The sequence below is a fragment of the Coenobita brevimanus genome, chromosome 70 (assembly GCF_032717465.1).
Source record: "Coenobita brevimanus isolate Jiangsu-jjx chromosome 70, ASM3271746v2, whole genome shotgun sequence".
Classification (NCBI taxonomy): domain Eukaryota; kingdom Metazoa; phylum Arthropoda; class Malacostraca; order Decapoda; family Coenobitidae; genus Coenobita; species Coenobita brevimanus.
In genome coordinates, this window is record NC_137023.1 from 58136799 (window position 1) to 58161610 (window position 24812).

At 42.6% G+C, this 24812-nt stretch overlaps 1 protein-coding gene across 1 annotated transcript in view; it reads left to right on the forward strand.

The window, feature by feature from the left end:
- The first annotated feature begins 14913 nt into the window (after positions 1-14913).
- The window catches only part of LOC145406303 (uncharacterized), a 98179-nt gene continuing 88280 nt past the window's right edge, over positions 14914-24812 (forward strand). Inside the window, exon 1 of the mRNA XM_080277464.1 lies at positions 14914-14989. Within this exon, the coding sequence (XP_080133590.1) occupies positions 14914-14989 (76 nt within the window). The remainder of the gene's footprint in view (positions 14990-24812) is intronic.

The following is a 24812-nucleotide window of genomic DNA, read 5'->3' on the forward strand; positions in this document are numbered from 1 at the left end:
TCAGGTATATTGACTGAGAATTAGAGAGACAGATAGATATATAGGTAGATAGATATGTGAGAGCAATGAGCATACAAGTTCCTCCACCCTCCCCGTTTCAGACTGCCCTTGGTAACACCTACATTAATTCAAGAAGGCCTCTCTCTCTCTCTCTCTCTCTCTCTCTCTCTCTCTCTCTCTCTCTCTCTCTCTCTCTCTCTCCCTACCTACCTACCTACCTACCTCTGCACACCTAGCTTCCTACCTGCCTACCTACCTGTCTGTCTATCTGTCTTTCTATCCATCTATATCTTCCTACCTACCTACCAACCCAGTAAGTCATCATCGTGTTTAAAGAGCGAAAAATTATGACATATATATTTCGGTATGGGAGGAGGAGGAGGAGGAGGATGGAGAAAAGAGGAAGATTGATAAAGGGAGGAGGAAAAATCGGGAAAAATAAGGAATACTGAGGAAGAAAATATGCGGGTGGAAGAACAGTTTCAGAATAAGGAGGATTTGTCGAAAGAGGGGGGAGGAGGAAGAGGAGAAAGGGTTGTAAGAGGAGAGACAAAGCGTTTAAAAATGAGAAGGAAGAAGAAACGAAGCTTGGAGAAGTTGAAAGGAAGGTAAAGTTAAGGTGAGAGAATGAAGGAAGGAAAGACGGGAGGAAGGAAGACAACGTTGAAGGAAAGATGGAAGGAAGGGAAGAAGGAAAGAAAGAAAAGGTTGAAGGAAAGGAGGAAAGCTTAAAAGAGAAAGGAAGGGAAGGATAGAAGGAAGGAAAGAAAAAGTTGAAGGAAAGGAGGAAATATGAAAAGGAAAAGAAAGGAAAGGAGTAAGGAGGGAATGAAGAAAGGAAGGAAGGATGGATGAAAAGAAAGGAGAGATGAATTAAGGGAAGGAAGGGAAGAAAGTAGATGAAGAGATGAAGAAGGAAGGAACTGAAGAGAGGAAGGAGAGGAATGAAGAAGAGAAGGAAATCATAGAGGGAGGGAATAAAAAAAATAGATTCATGACTGGAGAGGAAGGGAGAAAGAGAATAAGAAAGAAAGAAAGAAGGCACATAAAACTTGTGAAAGGTAAAAAAGAGAAACAACCAAAGAAGAAAGAAAAATGAAAGAATCTCACTTTCTCAGGTACAGTAAGAAAAGAAGCAGCTCCGGTGAAACTAACTGGAAACCTGAGAGAGAGAGAGAGAGAGAGAGAGAGAGAGAGAGAGAGAGAGAGAGAGAGAGCTGAACTGAGTTTAGTGGAAGTTGTGATGAACTTGGGTTGATTGAAGGCAGTTGTGGAATTGCCGACCTGGTGGTTGTGGTGAGGGAGAGAGAGAGAGAGAGAGAGAGAGAGAGAGAGAGAGAGAGAGAGAGAGATATAAGGAACGAAAAAATGAAGTTTCAGTGAGGTAACGAGAGAGAAGGAGAGAAAAACGAAGATAATTAGAGTCAGATAAAAAGGGGGAGGGAGATAAGAGAGAGATAAAAATGTGAAGGGGAAATTGAACGAGAGAGAGAGAGAGAGAGAGAGAGAGAGAGAGAGAGAGAGAAGGAGGGGAAGCTATTATGGAGTGGAAGATTTAGTGAGACAGCAGGTGGAGGAGAAAATGCTGAGAGAAAGAGAGAGAGAGAAATTCTGTATTCTGTCACATATCCTTACGTTTAAAAATTCAGCAAAAGAAGGTCTTATCGAGCGAAATCCTTTATTCTCTCTCTCTCTCTCTCTCTCTTTTCTAACCTAATTCTCGCCCTCCCATCGCGTATTCATCTCTCTCTCTCTCTCTCTCTCTCTCTCTCTCTCTCTCTCTCTCTCTCTGTTTTCTAACCTAATTCTCGCCCTCCCATCGCGTATTCATATTTTCCCCTTTCATCATCGCCTCCCACTTCGCCTGTCATTCCCTTCGTCCTCTTCTTTCATCTACCCTCACATATCTCCCTCTTTTCCCCACCCCTTCCTCTCCCTACCTCTCCCATCTATCAATTAACCTCACCCCTCCCCACATCCCCTCTTCTCTCCCTCCCCTTAGTGCTCTCTTTCCTCTCTCCTCTTACACCCTATTCCCTCCTTTCTCCCATCTTCCTCTCCCTTCCTCTTTCCCTTTCCTCTCTTTCCTCTCGTGCTCTCGTATCGTCTACCTCCCTCCTTATCATCATCCTTTCTCCAATCTCTCCCTTTCCTTGTCATCCCCTTTCCTCATCCACCTTCGCATTTCTCTGCTCTTCCTTTCCTTTTTTCTCCTCTCCTATCATCATTGCCTCGACCCCCCCCCTCTCTCTCTCTCTCTCTTTCTCAGCCTCCCCTTCTCCCCCTTCCCCCTCCTCCCTTCACTCTCCTGTCACCTTCCCTTTTTCCCTCCCTCCTCTTCCTCCTCTCTCGTGCCCCTCCTCCCTTTCCCCTCACCACCCCACCGAAATTATAAAACCCAGCGCAATTTTTACCCCCAAAAGCTCATTAGAGAGTCTGTGGGGGTTCTTTGATGAGTAGGGACTCTTATACACAAACATACTCACACATCCATACATTCAGGTCGAGTCTCTCTCTCTCTCTCTCTCTCTCTCTCTCTCTCTCTCTCTCTCTCTCTCTCTCTTTCTCCTAGTTTTATATGCTGTGTACTTTATATTAGGTTTTTATTTTCTTTACGATAGTAGGTGGAATAAAGACGGTTGGGGATGAGAGATGCCGGTAGTGTGAGAGAGAGAGAGAGAGAGAGAGAGAGAGATGTAGGCTAATTAATCAAATTCTGGGAAAATCTACGTGTGTATATGAACTCGCGCGTACGTATATCTGTAGCGTGTGTGTGTGTGTGTGTGTGTGTGTGTGTGTGTGTGTGTGTGTGTGTGTGTGTGTGTGTGTGTGTGTGTGTGTGTGTGTGAAATCTTGGCTACCATATGAAAAATAAAAAGGAGGGACATCTTGCCAAAATATGAGACCACTAATAGAAAATGGGGAGTTGCTGTGTGTACTGTGGGGTATGAGAGAGAGAGAGAGAGAGAGAGAGAGAGAGAGAGTGAGAGAGAGAGCTACTTTCACTTACATAACTTGGGCAAGATAAAAAACCGTTTAATTTTGTTTCCAAGCTTATCGAAATCGCATTAAGACACAAAGACCCTCCCAATTCTTTTCAGAACTCTACTACCTTTTCTTGAAGCTGAGAACCGCCCTTTTTATGTATTATTTTTACTACCAACAGAATCTTACGTAACTTCAGAAATACGCTTTGTAGTTGAGGTGGTTAACGAAGGCTGTACCGTATCTAACCTCTCCAGTTTGAGAAGTTGCTGAAAGATTTCGTAATACCGCTTCTGAATAACTACAGGCTGCTCACTTTAAATAGGCGTTCAGTTGCCGTTTGGGCTTCTTCAGTGCTGTGCTGAAACAACAGATTAACACTAATATGATGCTAGTCACGAAGAAGTGCACTGGATATGGTGTAGAGTCGTAGTTTTGTCTTTTGCTGCCACTGAGGAACGGGAAATAGCTACAAAAAGACGGAGGGTGTTGGGAGTTGGGGGAAGCGGGAGGAGGGGGGAGGGGAGGCCTTAAAAAGAGGAGATTTATGCTCACAAATGGAGAGATTGTTTATTGGGAAAATGTAGTCGTTTTAGCCAGACCTGGGCCCACATCAAGTCTAAATTCTTCAGAAACTGTTGCGTGATAACAATAAGGAACGTTTTGCAAATGTATATATATGTTTTCCATTTAAACTTATGCGTCACGGTGATACCAGGATACAAAGGTTAAAAGTTACACAAGTGGAAGATGTATAGATGGAGGGATAGATAGACAGATAAATGGATGGATGGATAGATAGAATGGTAGATAGATAGATAGATAGATAAATGCCTCACGTCCCCCAGTAATCACTCTTGGTGGAGGTCAGATCATCCATCTTCTGGACTCCCTCGAGGTTGACCCACTCAGTCCTCTGGCTGTCTTCATTTACCCACGGCCTAGGAAATTGCCACTGGAAATTCAGTATACCTTTGAAAATCACCGGTAGCTGCGAAAATTGCCTGTAGGAACGAAATATCAGTAGGTTGCTCGAAAATTTCAGGAACCGGGAGCAGAAAATTGTCGGTATTAGATTAAATAAAATGAAAGAAAAAGAAAGAAGTGGATATAGTCGGAAAGAAGGATAGATGGGATTATCTTGCTGGGACTTTTGTTGTCTAAATATTTTGGGAATTCTGTTGATGACATTAAAAGGATGTGTACATAGGTGTTGTGATAAGGGGATGGTAATGTCTTGGATTGGGGATTAGGATTGGATTGTGGGTTGATTGATTGAGAGAGAGAGAGAGAGAGCTGTCACTCAATAAGGCAACCGCACACTAGGTAAACACACACACACACACACACACACACACACACACACACACACACACACACACACACACACACACAGAGCTGTCACTCAATAAGGCAACCGCACACTAGGTAAACACACACACACACACACACACACACACACACACACACACACACACACACACAGAAAGAGATCCAACAAACACACCCTCGGCATTTGGTGGTAAGTTGATAGGGTCGTGTACATAGTGGGTTGCATTGCCTGGGGACACTTCCATCCACTCACGCAATGTGGTGATACATAAGAGTGACTTAAAGCTGAGTGACAAGCCAAATGTTGTCTTATAACTTAAGGAAACCATTTACAACGTTGGAGGGTAGCCATATGCCGGTGTCCTTAGCCCGTAACAAAGTTGACGCCTGGTGGTTTAGTGGATTAAGATGCTTCAAGTGGATGTATGCAATGAGGGTTCAAGTCCGGGGTTGGGGGATGATTACTCACAGAATGCTGCTCAAGGTATAGTAACTGGTCACCCGCATCTTAAATATCTCGACAGATTTGCCTATCCCCGCTCCCCAGTTTTCCTGATAGGACGATGTGAGGTAGATTTCAGGACAGATAGACGAATTTCGAAGAACGTGATGTTATGGTAAGAACTTAGAGCTAAATTTTAAAGAACCAGAAGAACACGGCCAACGAAAATGAACAGAGCAGAACACTTAAGAACCGAGACCAAGGTTCGTATTCAGGTCGACTAATGAAGCTGCCTAACATCTCTTCCCTAGCGATTTACTTTTGGATCCGGCTGGTTAATATCCTTTTGTTCGTTATTTATGTAGAGTATATTCCAGTGACATAAGAACCACTGAAAATAAATCGCTTAGGAAAAGGTGTCAGGGAGCTTCCTAACCCAGCGAGAATCCGGACCCAAGTCATACAAACCTTTAGGTATGAAGGCCTCTCCCCTGATGACAAAAGAATTGTCCGTTGATGAAGGTAGAGTCACTGGAGCCGAAGACGCACTATTGATGAAGGCGAGAGTAAGTGGTATTGTCATCAGCCATGTAGGAGGGTGTTGGCTGTGACAAAGATAGCACCGATGCCTTTTACGAATATAAGGTGTATCAGGTGGGTATGTTTGTGTTTTAAGTGTGGCCATTTGGGGACTGGATAGTAATGATTAGATTTAGGATAATGATGATCATGATGATAATGATGGTGATGAGGGAAACAACAATAATAACAACAACAACAATAGTAATAGTAGTAGTAATAATAATAATAATAATAAATAAATAAATAATAATAATATTAATTAGTAATAGTAATAATGTGCTATGGGTCGGATATATTAGATTCTCCTTTGTATAGAGTTAGTTTCACACAGTGAGGCTTTTAAACAATGGCCATCGTCATCAGTATAATATACATACATGCGTACGTACACAGAGGTTGATAGATAGATAGATAGATAGATATGGTACCATAAAATGGGGGAAATTGATAACTAAACATTTGGGGTTAGGGAGAAAGTTGAGGAACGATTGCGTGACCAGGCAGAGGAACCATTCGGTTAAATCGGTGCCCTCACGTGAAGGCGTCCCTCTCCGGCACCACTGGAAAATAAAAATAAATGAAGCAAGCAATAAAGCGTGAAAACGTCAGGGGGGCAAACAGACGGCAGGTGTGTTGTTGACAAATCACTAAGGTAAATATCATAAACGGTGGTGCTGGGAGAGAGAGAGAGAGAGAGAGAGAGAGAGAGAGAGAGAGAGAGAGAGAGAGAGAGTCCGAAAATTGGAAGACTAAATACAAACAGGTACCATCATAAGGGGAGGAGGGGACGGAAGCACCAAATAATATAAGAATCAGGAGTTCTCTACCCATGTCGATATTCACCTTACCTGTAAACGCGGCTAAGGAGACAAGCTTCACCACGCTTAACGAGGCTGACGAGGTCCATTAAACCTGCATGGCCTCGTCCTCCCGTCGTTAATCCCACTTGCTCTTCGACTAACGATGGAAAAATTTCGTTCTCTTTCACGTTAAATATTTTTGGCTTTGCGTCAGTTTTGGAGCGATGTCATTTGTTTTCTTATTCTTTCTTCTTATGAGAGAGCGTCTCCAGAACAGGCGCTATCCGTCAGTCACTTGCTAAAGATTTTCGGAAACGAGGTATTAAGCTCTCAAGATGATCCCGTATCTGTCTAGGGCACATTTACGTGTTCGTTTAGTTTCCCCTCTTTAGGTGGCTTGACGGGTTTGAGAGAGAGAGAGAGAATCACAAACACAAACGAATCGGAAATATAGAATATTTTCTCTTAAACATAAAATTCTTGCATCTGATTAACTTTTCTGAAATGAAGTGTTAAAATATTGGATATGCTAATCTTGTTTTTTCTAATGCAGGCGACGGGAGTGCGTGGAAAATGACTTTGGTGATGTGAAGGGGAGTGATGGTGATGATGTGGGAAATGAGTTTAGTGGTGTAAGGAAATGATGATGATGTTGAAAATGGCTTTGGTAGTGAGGTGGTCGTGATGGTGGTGATGATGTGAGACGTTTTCGGTGGTGATAATTGTCGTGGCGAGGAATGGTGATGGTGGTGAGGTGGTTTGGTGGTGGTTATGATGTGATGAGAGTGGCGATGATAATGGTGGGTAAGTGGATTGGTGGCGTTTCGGTAAAGGATGATGTGGTGATGTGAAGGTGAGGTGGTGGTGATGGTGGAGTGGTGGAGAGGAGGTTGTGAAGATAGTGATCGTATTGATGGTGACTCTGGGGTGGTGGTGGTGATGATTGTATTGCTGGGAGTACTTGTATTTATATGAGATACTGTTATACCATTAGTGTATAGAATTAAAATATCCAAGAAGAGGCGGAAAATAAAAGTGGGACAAGTATCATTATAAATTCTGAATAATAAGCAAGACCAGACCAGATTACAGAAGGAAAATGTAAACTTTGGAGAAAACTGTATGTTCTAGAAGAATCCAAGAGCTGAAAAAAAGGAGATTACAAAGGCACGAGAATTATCAACAGTGTGCCAAGCGAATAATTTGTATATATTAGACGATGGAAATTAGTAGCCTGTGTCATTAGCAGGTGCTGACTGATGTAATGGATGGTTATTAAATACTGATAATTAGTGGACAGGTAAATTCGTAAACATCTGCGTCTGTTAATGGCACTTCATATTCCTGATAAGGTGATATTTTGGTGATAAGTGATTTTATTTTTATTTTTTAGATGGATGTGAATTTAAGGTACGGTAAGAGAGAGAGAGAGAGAGAGAGAGAGAGAGAGAGAGAGGGTCAGGGCTGGGTTGGGGTGAGGGGGGGTTGGGGGACGAGACCCCTTAACTCCGTATTCTGTAAAAATAGATTCCTCTCATCTTATATACGTCTGCGTCTCTCCTCCTCCTCCTCCTCCTCCTCCTCCTCCTCCATTTCCTACTTTCACTTTTGTATTTATGTGCCCCGTAAGGCTTGGCATAATGATATTGATGATAATAATTGTTAATGTCCTTTATGATGGTGTTGATGATATTAACGTTGATAATGAAGATGATGATGATGATGATGATTAGCATTATTTTTTTATGGGGATGGTGATACTGATGTTATGATAATGATAATGATTATGATGAAAATGATGACGTTGGCAAAGATGAGGGTAAGGATGATGATAGTGTGATGGTGATGGAGACAGTAATATTTATCATGATATTAATGATGATGATGATGATGATGGTGATGATAAAAGGACCTCTCGCTGAAAAGACTTAGCGTGGCCACGTAATTCTATCCCCATAAGTTTAGATTGTGTCAGTAATTTTAAAAACAATTAAAGTTTGCTCTGAATAATGTGACCAGTTTATAAAAGTCTGACGTGTGGAGATAAAAGTTGGGTTACTCTAGTCTATTGTTGGGTTAGTGTGGGTTAGGTTAGGTTAGGGTAGAAAAGATTAGGTTAGTTTATATTTGACAGGTTTAGTTTGTTTTGGTGTGTGTGTGTGTGTGTGTGTGTGAGAGGAGGGAGGGGGAATTTTAAAAAATGGCACTAAAGAAAGGCATGTGAGCAGCGTCATGTGTAAGAAAGTATTTGTATGTGTGTGTATTACATCTTACACCACCACTTGCATCTTTGCCAGTAGTTTCTCTCTCTCTCTCTCTCTCTCTCTCTCTCTCTCTCCTACACTATCATCATTCTTAAATTTTCCGATATCCTGTCTCTTGTCCCACCCCCTCCCTTCCCCCTCTCTCTGCCCCTCTCCTCCCCTCCCCACCTCCTCACCCTACCCCTCCCCTCCCCCTCTGTCAGCTCCTCCCCTTCCCTCCCCTCTTTCCTGTCCGCATTTTTGGCTTCATGTTGAAAGTAAATATAGAAGGAGAAGGGATGGGGGAAGGTTGAGATGGTGAAGGGGTGGAGAGAGAGAGAGAGAGAGAGAGATGAAATGAAATGAGATGCAGATGCAAATGGAGAACAGAATAAACCTCAAGAGGGGAATAATACTGAGAGAGAGAGAGAGAGAGAGAGAGAGAGAGAGAGAGAGAATCATTTGCTTTCTAGGAAATACTTTTTAATCTGTAAAAAGCAGTTTGAGTATAATATCCCATTCCGGCTTACGCTTAGGTCAGAATTGCGCTTAAAAAATTTTTCTCTGAAGTTTAAACATAAAAATATAAAGAGGAGGGTTGGGAGGGAAGGGAGAGAAAATGTTAGAGATATAGTAGGCAAGGAAAGGGAGAAGTAGAAGAAATATAACAGGAAATGGATGGGAATAGATTAGAATGGAACGGAAGTTTGAGATGGAAAAGGAAGTAGAAAGAATGAAAGGGAAAGAAGAAAATTGAAGAAATGGAGGAGGAAAAAAATGGAGAGGAAATCACAAGAAGGGATGGGAAGGAGGAGGAAGGGAAGGGAAGGGAAGGGAAGTAGGGGAAGGGGGAGGAAGGGAAGTAAGGGAAGGGTAGAGAACTATAAATGAATTTCTCATGTCCAAAAATAAAGTGACATCCAACGCCAAATGAATCTGATGTGTGTGTGTGTGTGTGTGTGTGTGTGTGTGTGTGTGTGTGTGTGTGTGTGACGTAACAGCGTATATAATATTTCTGTTTCTGTGAGTATGCGAAGCCGGGGAGACTCTAGCGGTGAAGGAGAGTGTGGTGGCTGTTTTTAACCCCTCCAGTTCGAGAAGTCTGTCCTGAAATGAGAAAAAAAAGTCGTCTGAAGGTAGCGAGAACACACACACACACACACACACACACACACACACACACACACACACACACACACACACACACACACACACACGTTGTCGGAATGAAGGGCGTAATTAAGGATTCTTCGTAAAAATCCTCAGTAAGACCGCTTAACTTTTGATAAGCTCTTTCTGGTCTGGGTTCTCGGGTGTGCTTTATAGGAGAGAGAGAGAGTGAGAGAGAACATTTAACCCCACTCTCAGCGACTGTACTGCGACCTTTCTGGAGTGGAACAATTTCGTGCCATTTACTAAGTCTCGCTAATTTTTCGCTTGAAGGCAAACTGCAAGAGTGCTAAGATGTCAGCTCTTTGCTTCCCTGCCCTTTTTAAAATTTTCATCTTCTTCATCTTATATTTTTTGTTTGGGGGGGGGGACGCAGAAACATAGCGGCTCCCTCCGTCTCTCGTTCACAAAGGGTTTTCGGAAATGCGGTGTTTCACTTCCGTAGGCTTCAGCGACTTTAACGAAGGCCCATATTCGTGCCCTGAAGTTTCCGCATCTCTTTCGTAGTTTTGCAGTTGTTTTGGTTCATTTTGTTATGTACAGTCTAAAGGTCATCAGGATTTTCTACCCGATTATAACTACAGCACTTAGACGCGATTATAACCATAGCACTTCTACCTGATTACAGCTACAGTCTACCCGATTATAACTACAACACTTCTTCGCGATCATAACCACAGGAGCGGGATACTCGAAGACATTTACGATCAATTTGCTGTCGTAACTTTGATTTCTTTTCCCTAGGATGAACTAGAGACGTGGGAAGACTCTGCATGTACAGTAACTTTCCGTGTTCATCCTGCAGAGACAGTTGCAACCTACGACCATTTTTTTTCTCGTAACTAAGATGTACCTGTTATTTTTTTTTTCTAGGGTCAACACTAGACTGTAAGCATTTTACCCCTTTCTTTCATTTCCCTTCCTGCTAAACCAAATTGTATTCTGACAGGGAGGGGATCGTAAGGTTAAAAAGAAAAAAAAAAATAGCATATTGGAACGGGTGAAGGACGAAGCCAGTGACAAATGTATGTTTATCATTTAAGTATTTTCACAAGAGGTAAATATTCTTAAAATTCCAGTCAACGTGTAATATTCGAATGATTTGTGAGAAGTATTATCAAACCCCTTCACTATGACAGGTCCTTCCCGATCACGTAAAAGTGCGTGAATGAGCCAGGAATATAGCTTTAATAATCTAGAAATTATATGGATTGGGAGATGACAGGGAATTATAGCCTCAGTAATTTGGAAATTATGGTGGAGTGGGAGTGTATTCATGATTTATGTCGGGGGTATTGACTAACGATTTGTCACTAGGTCGATCCATTCCAGAGAGAGAGAGAGAGAGAGAGCAGCATTCAATCTCAGACATTCCAGGGATGTTTGTTCTGCCAGGGTCGTTTCTTTTAGGATATTACAATTCCGGAGGCCAGGTTCATTTTATACACGCTGCCAAGTTAGAAGAGGGAGGGAAAAGGGTGAGAGGGAATGGTGAGAGAGAGAGAGAGAGGGGGGGGGGCAGAGACAGAAAATAGAGGTGAGGGGAGAAAGAAGGGAGTTAGCAAGCCAGTAAATTGGTAAAATTGATTGAGGAGGGAGGGTAGAGTAGGTGGGGATAGAGATGGGAGAGGAAGAGGAGGAGAAGGAGGAGGAGGTGAGAGAAGAAGAGAGAGGAAGGTGACCGGAAGAGATGAGAGAGAAGAAGGAAGGGGAGGGTTAGAGGATACTTCGGGGAGGAGGTGGGGAAGGGCAGGAAGCGAAAGAGAAGGGGGAAGAAGAGGGAGAGTGGGATGATGGATAGGTGAGGAGACAAAGAGGAGAAGAACAGATGACGAGGACTGAAACTGAAGGATTAGGGAAGGTTAGAGGAGGGTGGATGAGAGGGGAGAGGGGGAAAGAGAGGGGATGGGGATGAAGGTGAGGGGAGAGAAAGGGGAGAGGAAAGTGAGCGAAATAAGGAAGAGGGAGGAAGGGATAAGAAGGGGAAGTAGGGGAAGGGGTGGAAGGTAGGGGGTGAGGGTGAGGGAACGGGAGGGGAGAGTGGAGATTGGAGAAGGGCTAGAAATAAGAACACATCAGGAGGAGCAAGATGAATGATAGCGAGAAGACGTTTGAGAAGATATATGGCAAAGGTAGGGAAGGAGGTGCAAAGAGTAGGGGGAAGAGAGCACAGGAGGGAGAGAAGGAAAGGGGGATAATGAGAGAGAAAGAGGGAAGAGGAAGGAGAGGGGAATGGGAGAGATAGTGTGGTAGAAGTAAGGGAGTAAAAAAGGAACGGAGGGAGGTTAGAAGCATAAAAAGGAAGAGAATGAATGAAAAAAGAGAGGAAGGGGAGGACAGAAAGAGGGGACGGAAAATGAGGAAAGTAGTGATGAGGAAAAGAGGAAAAAAGATGGGGAAGACTGAAGGGAGGGAACAGTTAATGGAATGAAAATGAAAGAGTACATGAAAAGGGGAAGAACAGGAGGAAGGTACAATAGAATAGAGGAAGAGAGGAGGGAAAGAGGAAGGTACAATAGGAAGGAGGAGGGAGTGAGAGTAAAAGAGTGAGATGGATTCGTGACCTTGGCGATAAAACCGTCGACATAAAAGACACATGACACAAAACAACGCATGACACGAGAGAGAGAGAGAGAGAGAGAGAGAGAGAGAGAGAGAGAGAGAGAGACGTTACGGAGGCATCGCAAAAATAGGGGAAAAAAAAAATTGAGTAGCAATGAGGCCCCTAATTATCGCTATTCAGGTGCTTGATTACAGGTGAGGTGCAGGTGAGGATACTAGACCACGTATTTTGAAACTGGTGGTGTTTTGAAATGGATGAACGAGGTTTTCTCTCTCTCTCTCTCTCTCTCTCACACACACACACACACACACACACACACACACACACACACACACACACACACACACATTATCTTCTTGTAGGTCACTGATGGAAAGTATATCGATATAAAAACAATGGAAGCAGCAAAGAGGAGGGTGTTTAGGTGTAATGTGCAAAATAAATCGCTTAGGAACAGGTGCTAGGAATCTGAATCTGAAACTTTTTCTTTTTTCGTTTTTCTCTATTGTTTGTTTTTATTGACTGCAACTCTAGATTACTGAGATCGCTTTTATTTGGTTTTTAAAATTGTCTTGATTTGGTTAATGATATTGTTTGTGATTGGCCTGTGCCCTAATCTTTTCTTGTACCTGCAGGTATAACAGGTCTGACTAAATGATATATAAATATGAACATTGGAGTATACGTGTATTAAGTAAACGGAAACACGTGTCGACTGGAAACAGAAACACGTGGCGAATGTAAACAGAAACACGTGGCGAATGTAAACAAACACGTGGCGAATCAGAGAAACACGTGTTGACTTGTAAAGAGAGAAGTACGTGTCAACTTGTTAACAAAGAAACGCGTGTCAAATGTAAACTGAGGCACGTGTCGGCCTGTCAACAAAGAAGCACGTGTTACCTGCGAAACGGGTAAAGTCAACAGAAACACGATAAACTTACAACAATATTTCACGGGTAAACTTCATATAGAAACACTGGACACTGAAGCCTGAAATACGTGTCGACTATAAACATAAATCAGGTGACTGTTGTAAAGAGAAATGCGTGTCAGATGTAAACATACAGCACATGATAATTGTAAGTGAGTCAGCTGTAAACACTGAGCATGTGGTTATTGTAAACAAGAGCTGTTGTCAGCAGAAAAAGCATCGAGTACGTGACTTGTAAACAGAAACATGTGACATTGTAAATAGAAGCACGTGTTAGCTGTAAACAAAGAGCACGTGGAAGTAGTAAACAGAAATACGTGTCATATGTAAACATTTAGCACGTGACAGTCATAAACAGAAACACGTATAAACTATAAGGATTAAAAAAAATAACAGTCTTAAAACACAAAAACACGCGTCAACACAAACACGTGACAAGCGTGGAAAAGGAACAGGGCAGAGACACTTAACAGACTCTGACCTAGCTATAAACAAGCCATCAAGTGTTTAGTGGACCCTCGAGTCGTAGTGTGTGTGTGATGCATCGAGGCTCAAGAGTCGTGCTGAGGTACTTGATGCTGTGAAAGGAAAGCAGGCTCATCATCAGGTAGAAGAGTTCACTTGAGTCTTGTATTCAGTGTTTTCTTTGTAGAACAGTTATGTTAAAATCGTCAAACTGCGGTGTAACAAAAAATTCTAGTTAAAGTGATGCTGAACCACTGTGCAGTGATACTTAATACTGATTGAGATAAAAAGGGCACATTGTCAGCCAGAATAGTTCACTTAAGTATAAGTACTTGTAGTGGTGTTGGAGAATAGTAGTATGTAATCGGCAGATACGACAAATATATCCATATCAGTAATTTGGTGCAGCGAAAATAATCCATATCAGTAACTTTGAGGTTTGAAATAATACATATCAGTAATTTCAAGCTGAGGATACAGTTCATATCAGTATATGAACCTTTGAAAAAATCCATATCAGATTAAAGTTTCAAAAAACTATGGGTATCAGTAATGTGAACCTCTGAAAATAATGCGTTGTGATTGAAATATTTGTAGTACAAAGACAAACTGAAATGTACAGCCCATGGGCAGCCAAGTGGTCAAAATCTTATGTTGTCAGGATATTATGTTCTCAAGTTTTGATTCCCTTGTGAGTGAAGCATTTTCCGATCGCAAGGAGTCACATGAAAAAGTTAATTAAAGATCACAACTTGTGACCCTTATAAGAAAAGATTCAGTAAAGGAAATAATTGTTTTGACTGTTCAGTAGGGTGATGCAGATTTTCATCCTGTGGAATACTGTGCAAATGAGTTAAAGCTCCATCCTCTTGAACACTTTACGAAAATGTTGGAGCTTCATTTAATTTTTAAAACTCGTTTGACTTCTAAGGCTGAGATTCATTGTGCAACTTGAAAAATAAAGCTTGACTTAAGAGGTGATTATTAAATTGCCGATAGGAGTATTTGACTTAGACTTTAAAACACAGACTCAAGAAGTGGTTATCCCTTGAAAACTTGACTTAAGATAGCCTCCCACGGCCGTTTGATTCACTGACCTAAGGAGTAGAAATTATTAGTAACCTCATGGATTTGAAACACTGTACTACTTAAATGAATTTGAAAACAACCAAATTACTAATGATAAGAGGATCCCTTCAAGTATTGACATCCCCATAAAAAGATCTGAAAATATTGTACTTAAAATAGATCGATCGCTTCGGCATGGAGATCCCCATAAATAGATATGAAAACACGGTCTCCTTCTATTAGATCGACCTCTTCAAGTGCATATCCATTTTTATAACCCATCACAGTACACATCACCACAAACCACAACTCTCCAATTCACCAGCAAGATGTTGGAGATTCTACACGCCCGACGCCGGGCGTACTCTGACTTTGGGGTGTATGTTGACGCCGACCCTGACCCTGGTGAGTACCCAGACCTGATCTGGCCTAACCTGACCTGACCTGACGACTTGACAATGTAGCCGAAACTAATGTATCCCAGTCTATTATAACCTAGTTTAACCTAACCAAATCTGATATAACCCAATGCAACGGAACCTAATCTATCGCAGCTCAACTTGACCTAACTTAACCTTAACCCAGCACGGCCTGACCTAACTTAACCCTCCCCAGCACAACACAGCCTAACTTAACCCAGCCTACCCTACACTACCCTACCCTACCCTACCCTACCCTACCCTACCTCAGGCCAGCCCATCTTAGCGACAGTGACTTAGCAGGGGGTAACAAAGCGTCCTTGTGCCTGTTCCAGTGCTTTAAGTGTTTGTGACTGATTTTTAATATGTGATACTCCTTTCTCGATGCTGCCTTTTTGAACTGCATGTGACTTTTTCCGAGCAGTGTCTGTGACGTTTTGACAGCCTGTTGCAATTTGGACTGTCTGCGCTTATGACTATTTTGGCTATATGTGTGACCGAGTGTTGTGGTTTTTGCTTATTAGTATTTTGGCTTCGTTTGTGACTGAATTTCACACCTGCTTCGTACGTTTTTGGCTTCTGCTTCTTGCTTTTCATATATATTCGTAATTTTAGAGGTTTGTATTTTGTTTTGGGGGGAGAGGGGGGAAGAGGGCTGACTTGAAATCTCTACTTGTGCCACTAGACTGTAATAGCAGACACTTCTAGTAAATGTTGATGCTTATAGTTAGCCCCTTCAGTTCGACTTCGTATTTTTATTTCACTCTCGCTATCCCCAGACGATTTTTCGAACTGGAGGGGTTAGATATAGCCTTAAGTAATCCCTTCAGTAATAGAGATCCTAAATTGAGTCAAAAATCGTCTGGTAGTAGCAGGAATAAAAGTTAAAAAAAAAAGTTATTTGAAAAAAATGGTTAACTCCTGCCCAAAGACGCCCTTCCCAATATTAAAATTTCCTTGTGTTAGCGAGAATACAGAAGACGTTCTCGGGTTGAAGGGGTTTTGTGTTTTTGTACTTTCGTTGTGTGTGTGTGTGTGTGTGTGTGTGTGTGTGTGTGTGTGTGTGTGTGTGTGTGTGTGTGTGTGTGTGTGTGGTCTGAACATGGACAGACTACTAAAGGTGAGTAACTGCTTTTGCAAATAATTATGTGTTTCTATAATTATTACAAGATTTTCTATTATACGGCTCTATAATTTCCTCGGTGTAGATCTTAATTGCTTTACGATTATTTAGAATTTTGCAAAGTGAAGTAGGTTACTTAGCTATCTATCTATCTATCTATTGCCAGACGCCTCAATCCCGTTTGGGGTGGCCACAAACAAATCGCCTCCAAGTCGCCCTGTCCCCCGCCATTTCACTGCCCTGCTCCCAACTCACACCCCCCTCTCTCATATACCTCTCCACCCCATCTCTCCATCTCATCCTCGGCCTCCCCCTCCCTCTTTCCCCCTCCACCTCACTCACATACACTCTCTTCGTCAGTCTTTCACCCTCCATCCTCTCCACATGGCTGCTAACAGAATTACCATTAAGCTGATAAAACAAATGATTTGTAATTTTGTTAATTGGTAGGACAGAAAGTGGAAGAATGATGTCAAAGGCTAAAAATGCCCATGTGGAGAGAATGAGAGACTGACTAGGAGAGTGTGGTGAGGTGGGGAGGTGGAGGGGAAGGCCGAGAATGAGATGGGGGAATGGGGTACAGAGGTTTATTATGTGGGCTAGGGGTATGGGTTGGAGAAAGGGCTGCCTAATGGTGGAGGAAAGGGTGACATTGAGGCGATTCGTGTGGTGCCACCTCTTCCGGGATGAAGGCGTCTAAATATAGATAGATGGATTATATAATTATACAATATATAAAGATTGATTGATTGATTGATTGATAGATAGATAGATAGGTGGATAATTTGGTAGTTAGGTAGATAGATAGATAAATAGATAATTAGGTAGTTAGGTGAGTAGAATAGATAATAATTTCAGCCTGATGAAGTATTCAAGAGTATAAATAAAGCAGTTGAGTCATAATTTTGTCACTGAATAGTAAATGAATTAAATGATAATAATGTTACCCAAGGGCAATTAATCTTTACCAGTATTTATGTAATATTATTGGCTTCTTACTGAATGGATTATTGCGTTAATATTTGTATAATTAGTGGAAATGGAGGCTGGTGTGTGGGGATTAGCTTGTGTTGATTTGGTCCTGGAGTAATGTTGTTGGGAGAGAGAGAGAGAGAGAGAGTCCTTACCATTCTCAGCCGTTATTTTGTCAACTTTTCAACTCATAACTCCAAACTCTATGTTACATCTAATTTCAAAAGATTTTAATAAGCAAAGAGAGGAAGCAGAGAGGTATTATCTAAATATCCACACCTCACAACCAATTTCCAAGTTATGCGGATTCATAAATAGTTAAAATTTATTTCCTAACTATGTTCAATCATCTGTAATTATATTAAATCGGTACAGAATTACATAACCTGGGGAGTGGTGTTAGCTTCCTGTAACCTCAACCTTGAGTACGTGCAGATACAAAAATATTCAAAGCAAAATCACATCTGAATAGGTATAAAAGTGCATCTGAGTGTGGGTTGATTTTCCTGTAACCCATTATTCGAGTAGGTACTGAATACGAATTAGTTTCAGGTAGGGAGAGAGAGAGAGAGAGAGGGGGGGGGATTTGGGTTAACTCGTGTATAAAAAAAGACATTAATCTGAGTACCTAAAAATTTGCAAACCCGTAGGGGTCCGGGGCTAGGTTACTCATTCCTGACATTTAAGGCAAGGGTGACCACCCTCATCCTTCCTTGAGTAGCATTACGTGACCAGTAAACCCCCAAATCATCCTCATATACAAGCCACCTTTAGAAAGAAATAGTAAGTCATTCGTTCACGTTTCCCTGCAAAACAAAACTGTCTGTTATCACGGTCTGGTACAAAAATACAAAAATGAACTGTTCTTTCATTTCCATTACAAAGTGAGTGATACAAAATACAAAATCGCCGATACTTTCCCCTCTCAATACAAAACACAGACTTCCTCTTTCTGTCAGCCCCTTAGAAGAATATTAATAACAAATTTTAAAAAATGCATGTACTTTTATGTTCCAAAATTGTCTGGCCCTTCAACCTTCAATAGGAAATACAAAGCCATGTATATTTTCCATATTCCCACAAAGGAAATACAAAACAAGAGATGCTACTATGGGTTTTTGTGCTGGAAACTGTGTGTGGGTTGGGGTGTGTCGGATGGGGTGAGTGGGGTGGGGTGTGTGGGTTGGGGTGAGTGTGGTGGAGTGAGTGGGGTGGGGTGTGTTGGCATAGTGGGGGGGCGGGTCCTTCCGCAGGCTGTAGACGAAGCTGGGTGGTATTGAACGTCAGGCTGTAGAGGTGGAGGAGGAGCAGAAGGAGGAAGCCAAGAGTAAGAGGAGGAGGAGGACGCCGAGGATGAAGACAAGGAGGAGGAGGAGGAGGAGGAGGAGGACGATGATGAAGGACGAGAAGGATGATGAGGCTGACGATGATTGTTACGAAGAGGACGAGGAAGATTATGATGATGATGATGATGATGGCGATGATGATTACGATGATGATGAGAAGAAGGAGGAGGAGGAGGAATAAGAGAAGGAGGAGGAGGAGGAGGAGCAGAGGAAGAGGAGAGAGAAAAGTAAGGAAAGGGAAAATAGGAAGGAGAAAGAAGAGGAAAGGAAGGAGTGACGGTAGGAAAGAGGAGGAGGAAGTGGTGAATTACGTAGTGGTAAGAAAAGAAAGGTCACGAGAGAGAGAGAGAGAGAGAGAGAGAGGATTAAATCAGCTCTCCTCTCACAACTAAGCCCCTTGATCTTGCTGACCACCCATCTCTCTCTCTCTCTCTCTCTCTCTCTCTCTCTCTCTCTCTCAGGTCGTCCTTAATCCTACTTCGTTTGCTCCTTCTTTGTGTCTGCCGAGTGACTGCTGGAGGTATGAGTGTGTGTGTGTGTGTGTGTGGGTGTGTGTTTCTTTTTCTCCCATGACATGTATTCACCACCTCATATTTTCCGTCCTTTTTTCTTGAGTTCTAAATCAATAATAATAAAAATAATGATGGTGATAATAGTGATAATAATAATAATGTAACTAATTATAATTGGTATGTGGGCGTTAACGGTGGAGCATCGTATATATTTGTATTAATTTCAGTGATCATAAGAAATACGCAGCGTCAGGGAACGGTCAAAGAAATATTTTAGTATGTGCAGCAATGTCAAAAATAAATTGTATTGAAGTTTAAGTACTGAGAGAGAGAGAGAGAGAGAGAGAGAGAGAGAGAGAGAGAGAGAGAGAGAGAGAGAGAGAGAGAGAAATGTTGGTGGAGGGATATCGCAGGCCATGTAGGGGCAAGGGAACTGGATTATTGCATTATATTGCATAATCTAAGGAAGGGTTGGGCTCTAGGCTAGGTCTGCGGATTCTGCTATTTCTTCCGCGTCCAGTCTCTCTCTCTCTCTCTCTCTCTCTCTGCAAAACAGCGACGTTCACATAAATTTTTTTTCACCCTCTATTACCGCCTCTCTCTCTCTCTCTCTCTCTCTCTCTCTCTCTCTCTCTCAAAACAGTGACGTGCTCTTAAAATCTTTCTTTTTCACCCTCTACCACCGCCTCCTCTTCCACTCACGTTTTTCTTCCTCCTCCTCCTCGTCCTCCGGTTTTTCTTCTTCCTCTTCCTTTTCCTCTTCTTGCCTCAGCTCCTCGTCTTTCACTTCTTGGTTTCCTCCATCTTAATTTAACCCTTTTTCTTCTTACAACTTTCTTGCCCCACAGACTTCAGTTTTATGCTCTCTCTCTCTCTCTCTCTCTCTCTCTCTCTCAGTTTAATGGGCCGTGAGAAAGTTTTTAGCATCGTTCATTTTCTCTGGCTTGGTAAATCTGAAAATGCTGGAATGATAAAAGTTCTTGAGAGAGAGAGAAAGAGAGAGAGAGAGAGAGAGAGAGAAATATATAGGCTAGTCAGATATACTAATTTAAATGTTGGGGTTATTTATCAGTAGATTTTATGGGTACTTAGTAAGACATTAAGTAGTGTAAATATCGGAGTTTTTCATCCGTAGATTTTTGGGTGCTTATGAAGACAGATTTGTTAATGTGAAAATGGGAGTTATTTTTCCGTAGATTTTATGGATGCTTCAGACGAACCCACACAAAAAGTATTAAAATGAAGAGAGAGAGAGAGAGAGAGAGAGAGAGAGAGAGAGAGATTGATGGGCGTGTAGGAAGTGAGTGATGGGAGGCAACGAGAGGAAAATGTTCAGATTTGTCACTTTTCTCCTTTTCCAGCCTGTTAGAGAGAGAGAGAGGGAGAGAGAGAGAGATGAAAGACAAATAGAAAAGAAAGATTCAAAGACGCAAAGTACAAAAGTAAACAACCTTCAGAGTGGGACGAATTTTTCTTCACTGTTCAGGACTCTCAGGCCGCCCTCTGTCTGTCTGTCTGTCTATTTGTCTGTCTGTCTGTCTGTTTGTCTATCTGTCTGTCATACATGCATAAAATACACCAGGAGGTACTAAAAATTGTTTATATATATGTATAGATTTCATGGCTTTAGGAGGTTCGTAATTTCCAGAGTAAAATTTGATCAAACAAGTGAGTTGTATAGCACCCTGATGACGCCAGGTGTATCATGTTGTGTAGTAGTAATGTAACATTTTGCCTCAGAGGATTAAATTTTATCAGAGAGTTACTGCAGGATCCTGAGAGTGTTAATACTTTCACCTTAATCGTGGCATGGATGAGATAACTCTTCAGCTGATTGCGCACGATTTTGTAAGCTGGGTGTCTGCTTGGAGTGTGATAGGTTTAAAATTATTATTACCTCAACTCAGAATGAGTCATAGGAGCCTTAGAATGAGTCACGGGAGCCTTAGAATGAGTCACAGGAGCCTTAGAATGAGTCACAGGAGCCTTAGAATGAGTCATAGGAGCCTTAGAATGAGTCACAGGAGCCTTAGAATGAGTCATAGGAGCCTTAGAATGAGTCATAGGAGCCTTAGAATGAGTCATGGGAGCCTTAGAATGAGTCACAGGAGCCTTAGAATGAGTCATAGGAGCCTTAGAATGAGTCACAGGAGCCTTAGAATGAGTCATAGTAGCCCGAGAGTGCTATGAACTTTTACTTGCTCTCTCTCTCTGTGCTTACTGACATCGACTGACGCTACCAGGAGTAAAATATATAATACGGCATCTGAGTGAAGGTTTTTGGAATTTAATATAAGTAGTGGTAATGTAAATATCTATCTATCTATCTATAGCCCGACGCCCTAATCCCGCAAAGGGTGGCCGCAGACAAAACGCCTCCAAGTCACTCTGTCACCCACCATTTGACTCCCCTCCCCCCAACTCACCCCCCCCTCCCTCATATACCTCTCAACTCCATCCCTCCACCTCATCCTCGGTCTACCCCTCCCTCTCCCTCCCTCCACCTCACCTACATACACCCTCTTAGTCAGTCTTTCATTCTCCATCCTCTCCACATGTCCAAACCACCTCAGTGTATTTCTCCTAATCTTTTCAACCACATCCACATCTACCCCACAACGTTCCTTCACTTCTTCATTCGTCAACCTGTCCCTCCATGTCACTCCACATGCTCCTCTCAAGTAACTCATTTCCACTGCTCTCACTCTTGACTTGTTCCCCTCTTGCAAGGTCCACGCCTCGCTTCCATACGTCAGGGTAGGGATCACAATACCATCATGCAGTGACTTCTTAACTTCCATACTCACCTCCCTATTTCTCATCACTGCTTTCAGTGTGCCAACAACCTTCCTTCCCTGCTGTACCCTTTCACGTACTTCATCCCCCAAAGTTCCATCCTTACTCATCACACTACCCAAGTACTTGAATGCACTCACATTCTCCATATCCTCACCATCCAACCTCACTGCACACTCTGTGACTTCATTCTTCTCAAACACCATAACTTTACTTTTGTTTACATTAACTTTCAGCTTCCTCCTCCTACACACTGTCCCAAATTCATTCACCAAACCTTGCAACTCCCATTCATCTTCACTCAACAATACTGTATCATCAGCAAACAGCAACACCGGAAGCTTCCAAATCTCACCCTCATTCATTAGGGCCACCCCTGACATCCACTGCCCTACCTTGTACCTCCTTTACGACCCCATCCATATATATATTAAACAGCCATGGAGACATTACACACCCCTGTTTCAGTCCCACACTGAGATCAAAGAACTCACTCAGCTCTCCATCCACTCGCACCGTAGCCCTAGCTCCCTCGTACATACTCTTCACAGCACTCAACAATTTCCCCTCCACTCCATATATTCTTAATACCTTCCACATACCTTTCCTATCTATTCTGTCATAAGCTTTCTCCAAGTCCATGAAGGCAGCGTACACTTTCCTTCCCTCTCTAGATACTTCTCCACTAAACATCTTAGAACAAATATCTGATCTACACACCCTTTTCCCTTCCTAAATCCCCCTTGTTCTTCTCCAACTAGCTCCTCTGTCATATGCCTCACCCTGTCAATGAGTATTCTACCATATATTTTACCAGTCACACTAAGAAGGCAAATACCCCTATGGTTACCACATACTTCTCTCTCCCCTTTTCCTTTGTACAGAGGAACAATTATACCTGATTTCCAGTCCTCTGGAACCCTTCCCTCTTCCCAAGCCAATCTACACAACTTCCATATCCACTCCACAACAATCTCACCCCCATACCTAAGCATTTCACCACACACTCCATCAATTCCTGGGGCCTTTCCCAGCTTAATCTTCTTCATCGCTTCCACTACTTCCGACCTACTGATCTCTTCCTCCCTCCTCTCATCTCTTCTTCTCCCAGCCATTCCCCAACCACTTATACTCACACTGCTCTCACTCTCTACCTTCAACAAATCCTCAAAGTGCTCCTTCCATCTCCTCAATTTCTCTCTCTTCTCCACCAACAATCTATTATTCCTATCTTTCACTCCCCTACTATTTCCCCTTTCACACTGCCTTACTTTCTTTACCTCCTTCCAAAACAATTTCTTACTCTCCCTCCATTTCACACTCAGATTCCTCCCAAACTCTTCATCCACTTTCTTCTTACTCTCCTTCACCAGTCTCTTAACCTCCCTTCTCCTGCTCACATATACCTCTCTCTTCTCTCTCTCATCTTCTCCCCTACCTCTACTCGCCAACCATTCACCATATGCCTTCTTCTTTTGTTCCACAGCTCGTTTCACCTCATCATTCCACCATGCTGTCCCTTGCACACCCTTGCATCTCCTCCTCACTCCACAAACCACCTCACACGCTGCGCTTATCTCTTCCGTGAATATCTTACATACGTCTTCCACCCCTTCCATCTGCTCTAGCTCATACCTTCCCAATCTTTCTTCCACTATGCTCTTATACTCTGTCCTCTTCTCACTATTTTGCAATTTCTCCACTCTTCTCACAGGAGCTGCTTCCTCCTGTCTTCCCCTTCGCCTCCTCAACCACTTTCTTTGCAGCTCTATCTTGGCCATCACTAAGTGATGGTCCGAGACTCCATTCCCCCACCCTCTCCACACCCTTGCATCCAACACTTGTCTTCTCATTCGCTCATCCACACACACGTAGTCTATCATTGCCTTTCGTTCAACAAGTTCACCATCCATCCTCCTTATTACTCTCCATGTATACCGGTGGATCATCTTATGACGAAAGTAGGTGTTGGCTATTGCCAACCCCTTACCAGCACAGATGTCCACCAAAGCACTACCATTCCCATCTACTTCCGCTGGCACACCCCACTGACCAACCACTCCATCCACTCGTACATTCCCGACTTTGCCATTCATGTCTCCAATCAACAGCACTCTCTCGCTCCTCTCAAACTTGTCCATACATGCTTCTACTTTCGCCCAAAACTCATCTTTCACTCTTGCCACTCGATCCTCTGTTGGAGCATACACACATACAATCGCCCATGCTTGTATACCTACTTTCATCCTCACCCATACAATCCTTGCACCCACTGTTCCATACTCTCTTATATTCTCCTTCCACTTCTTGCTTATCATCAGACATACTCCCTCTCTTGCCCTCTCATTCTCACTGACTCCCGCACATATACCTACACCGTATTCCCATTCTCTCATCCTTTCACCTTTCCATTTAGTTTCAGTCAATCCACATATATCCACTTTTGCATCCTCAAGCACCTGGACAATCTCTCTCTCTTTCACTTCATCATTCACTCCTCTCACATTCCACGTTCCTACTCTCAGAATGTCCTTTGTCCGTTCCTTAGTCGTCAACGTATGGTCCGTCTGGGTCCGAGGCGCTTTATTTGCTTTTTTAGTTAGTTCTTTTTACGGGGTGGGGCACTAACCCACCACCAACCCTTTTAGTCGCCTCGTACGACAAGCAGGGATACTGGGAGTGACTGTAGTAATAAAAGTCTTAGGTAAATATAAAAAGAAAGTGGTTTCAAAAGGCAAGGTTAATGAAGATGGGAAAGTCAGGGTAGGATAAAAGATAATTCTCTCCCCTCTCTCTCTCTCTCTCTCTCTCTCTCTCTCTCTCTCTCTCTCTCTCTCTCTCTCAGATTAAAGGTAAGAGTAAAGTGATTTGCTTTAAGGAGAGAGGAGGTGTTGTGTGTGTGTGTGTGTGAGAGAGAGAGAGAGAGAGAGAGAATCAATGTTTTCGGGAGCGTAGAGTAACAGGCGTGGACGGGGGGGGGGGACGAGGAATTGTGTCCTATTCCACTATACTATTTCATACCACACCACACCCTACCATTTTATACCACACCATGTAATT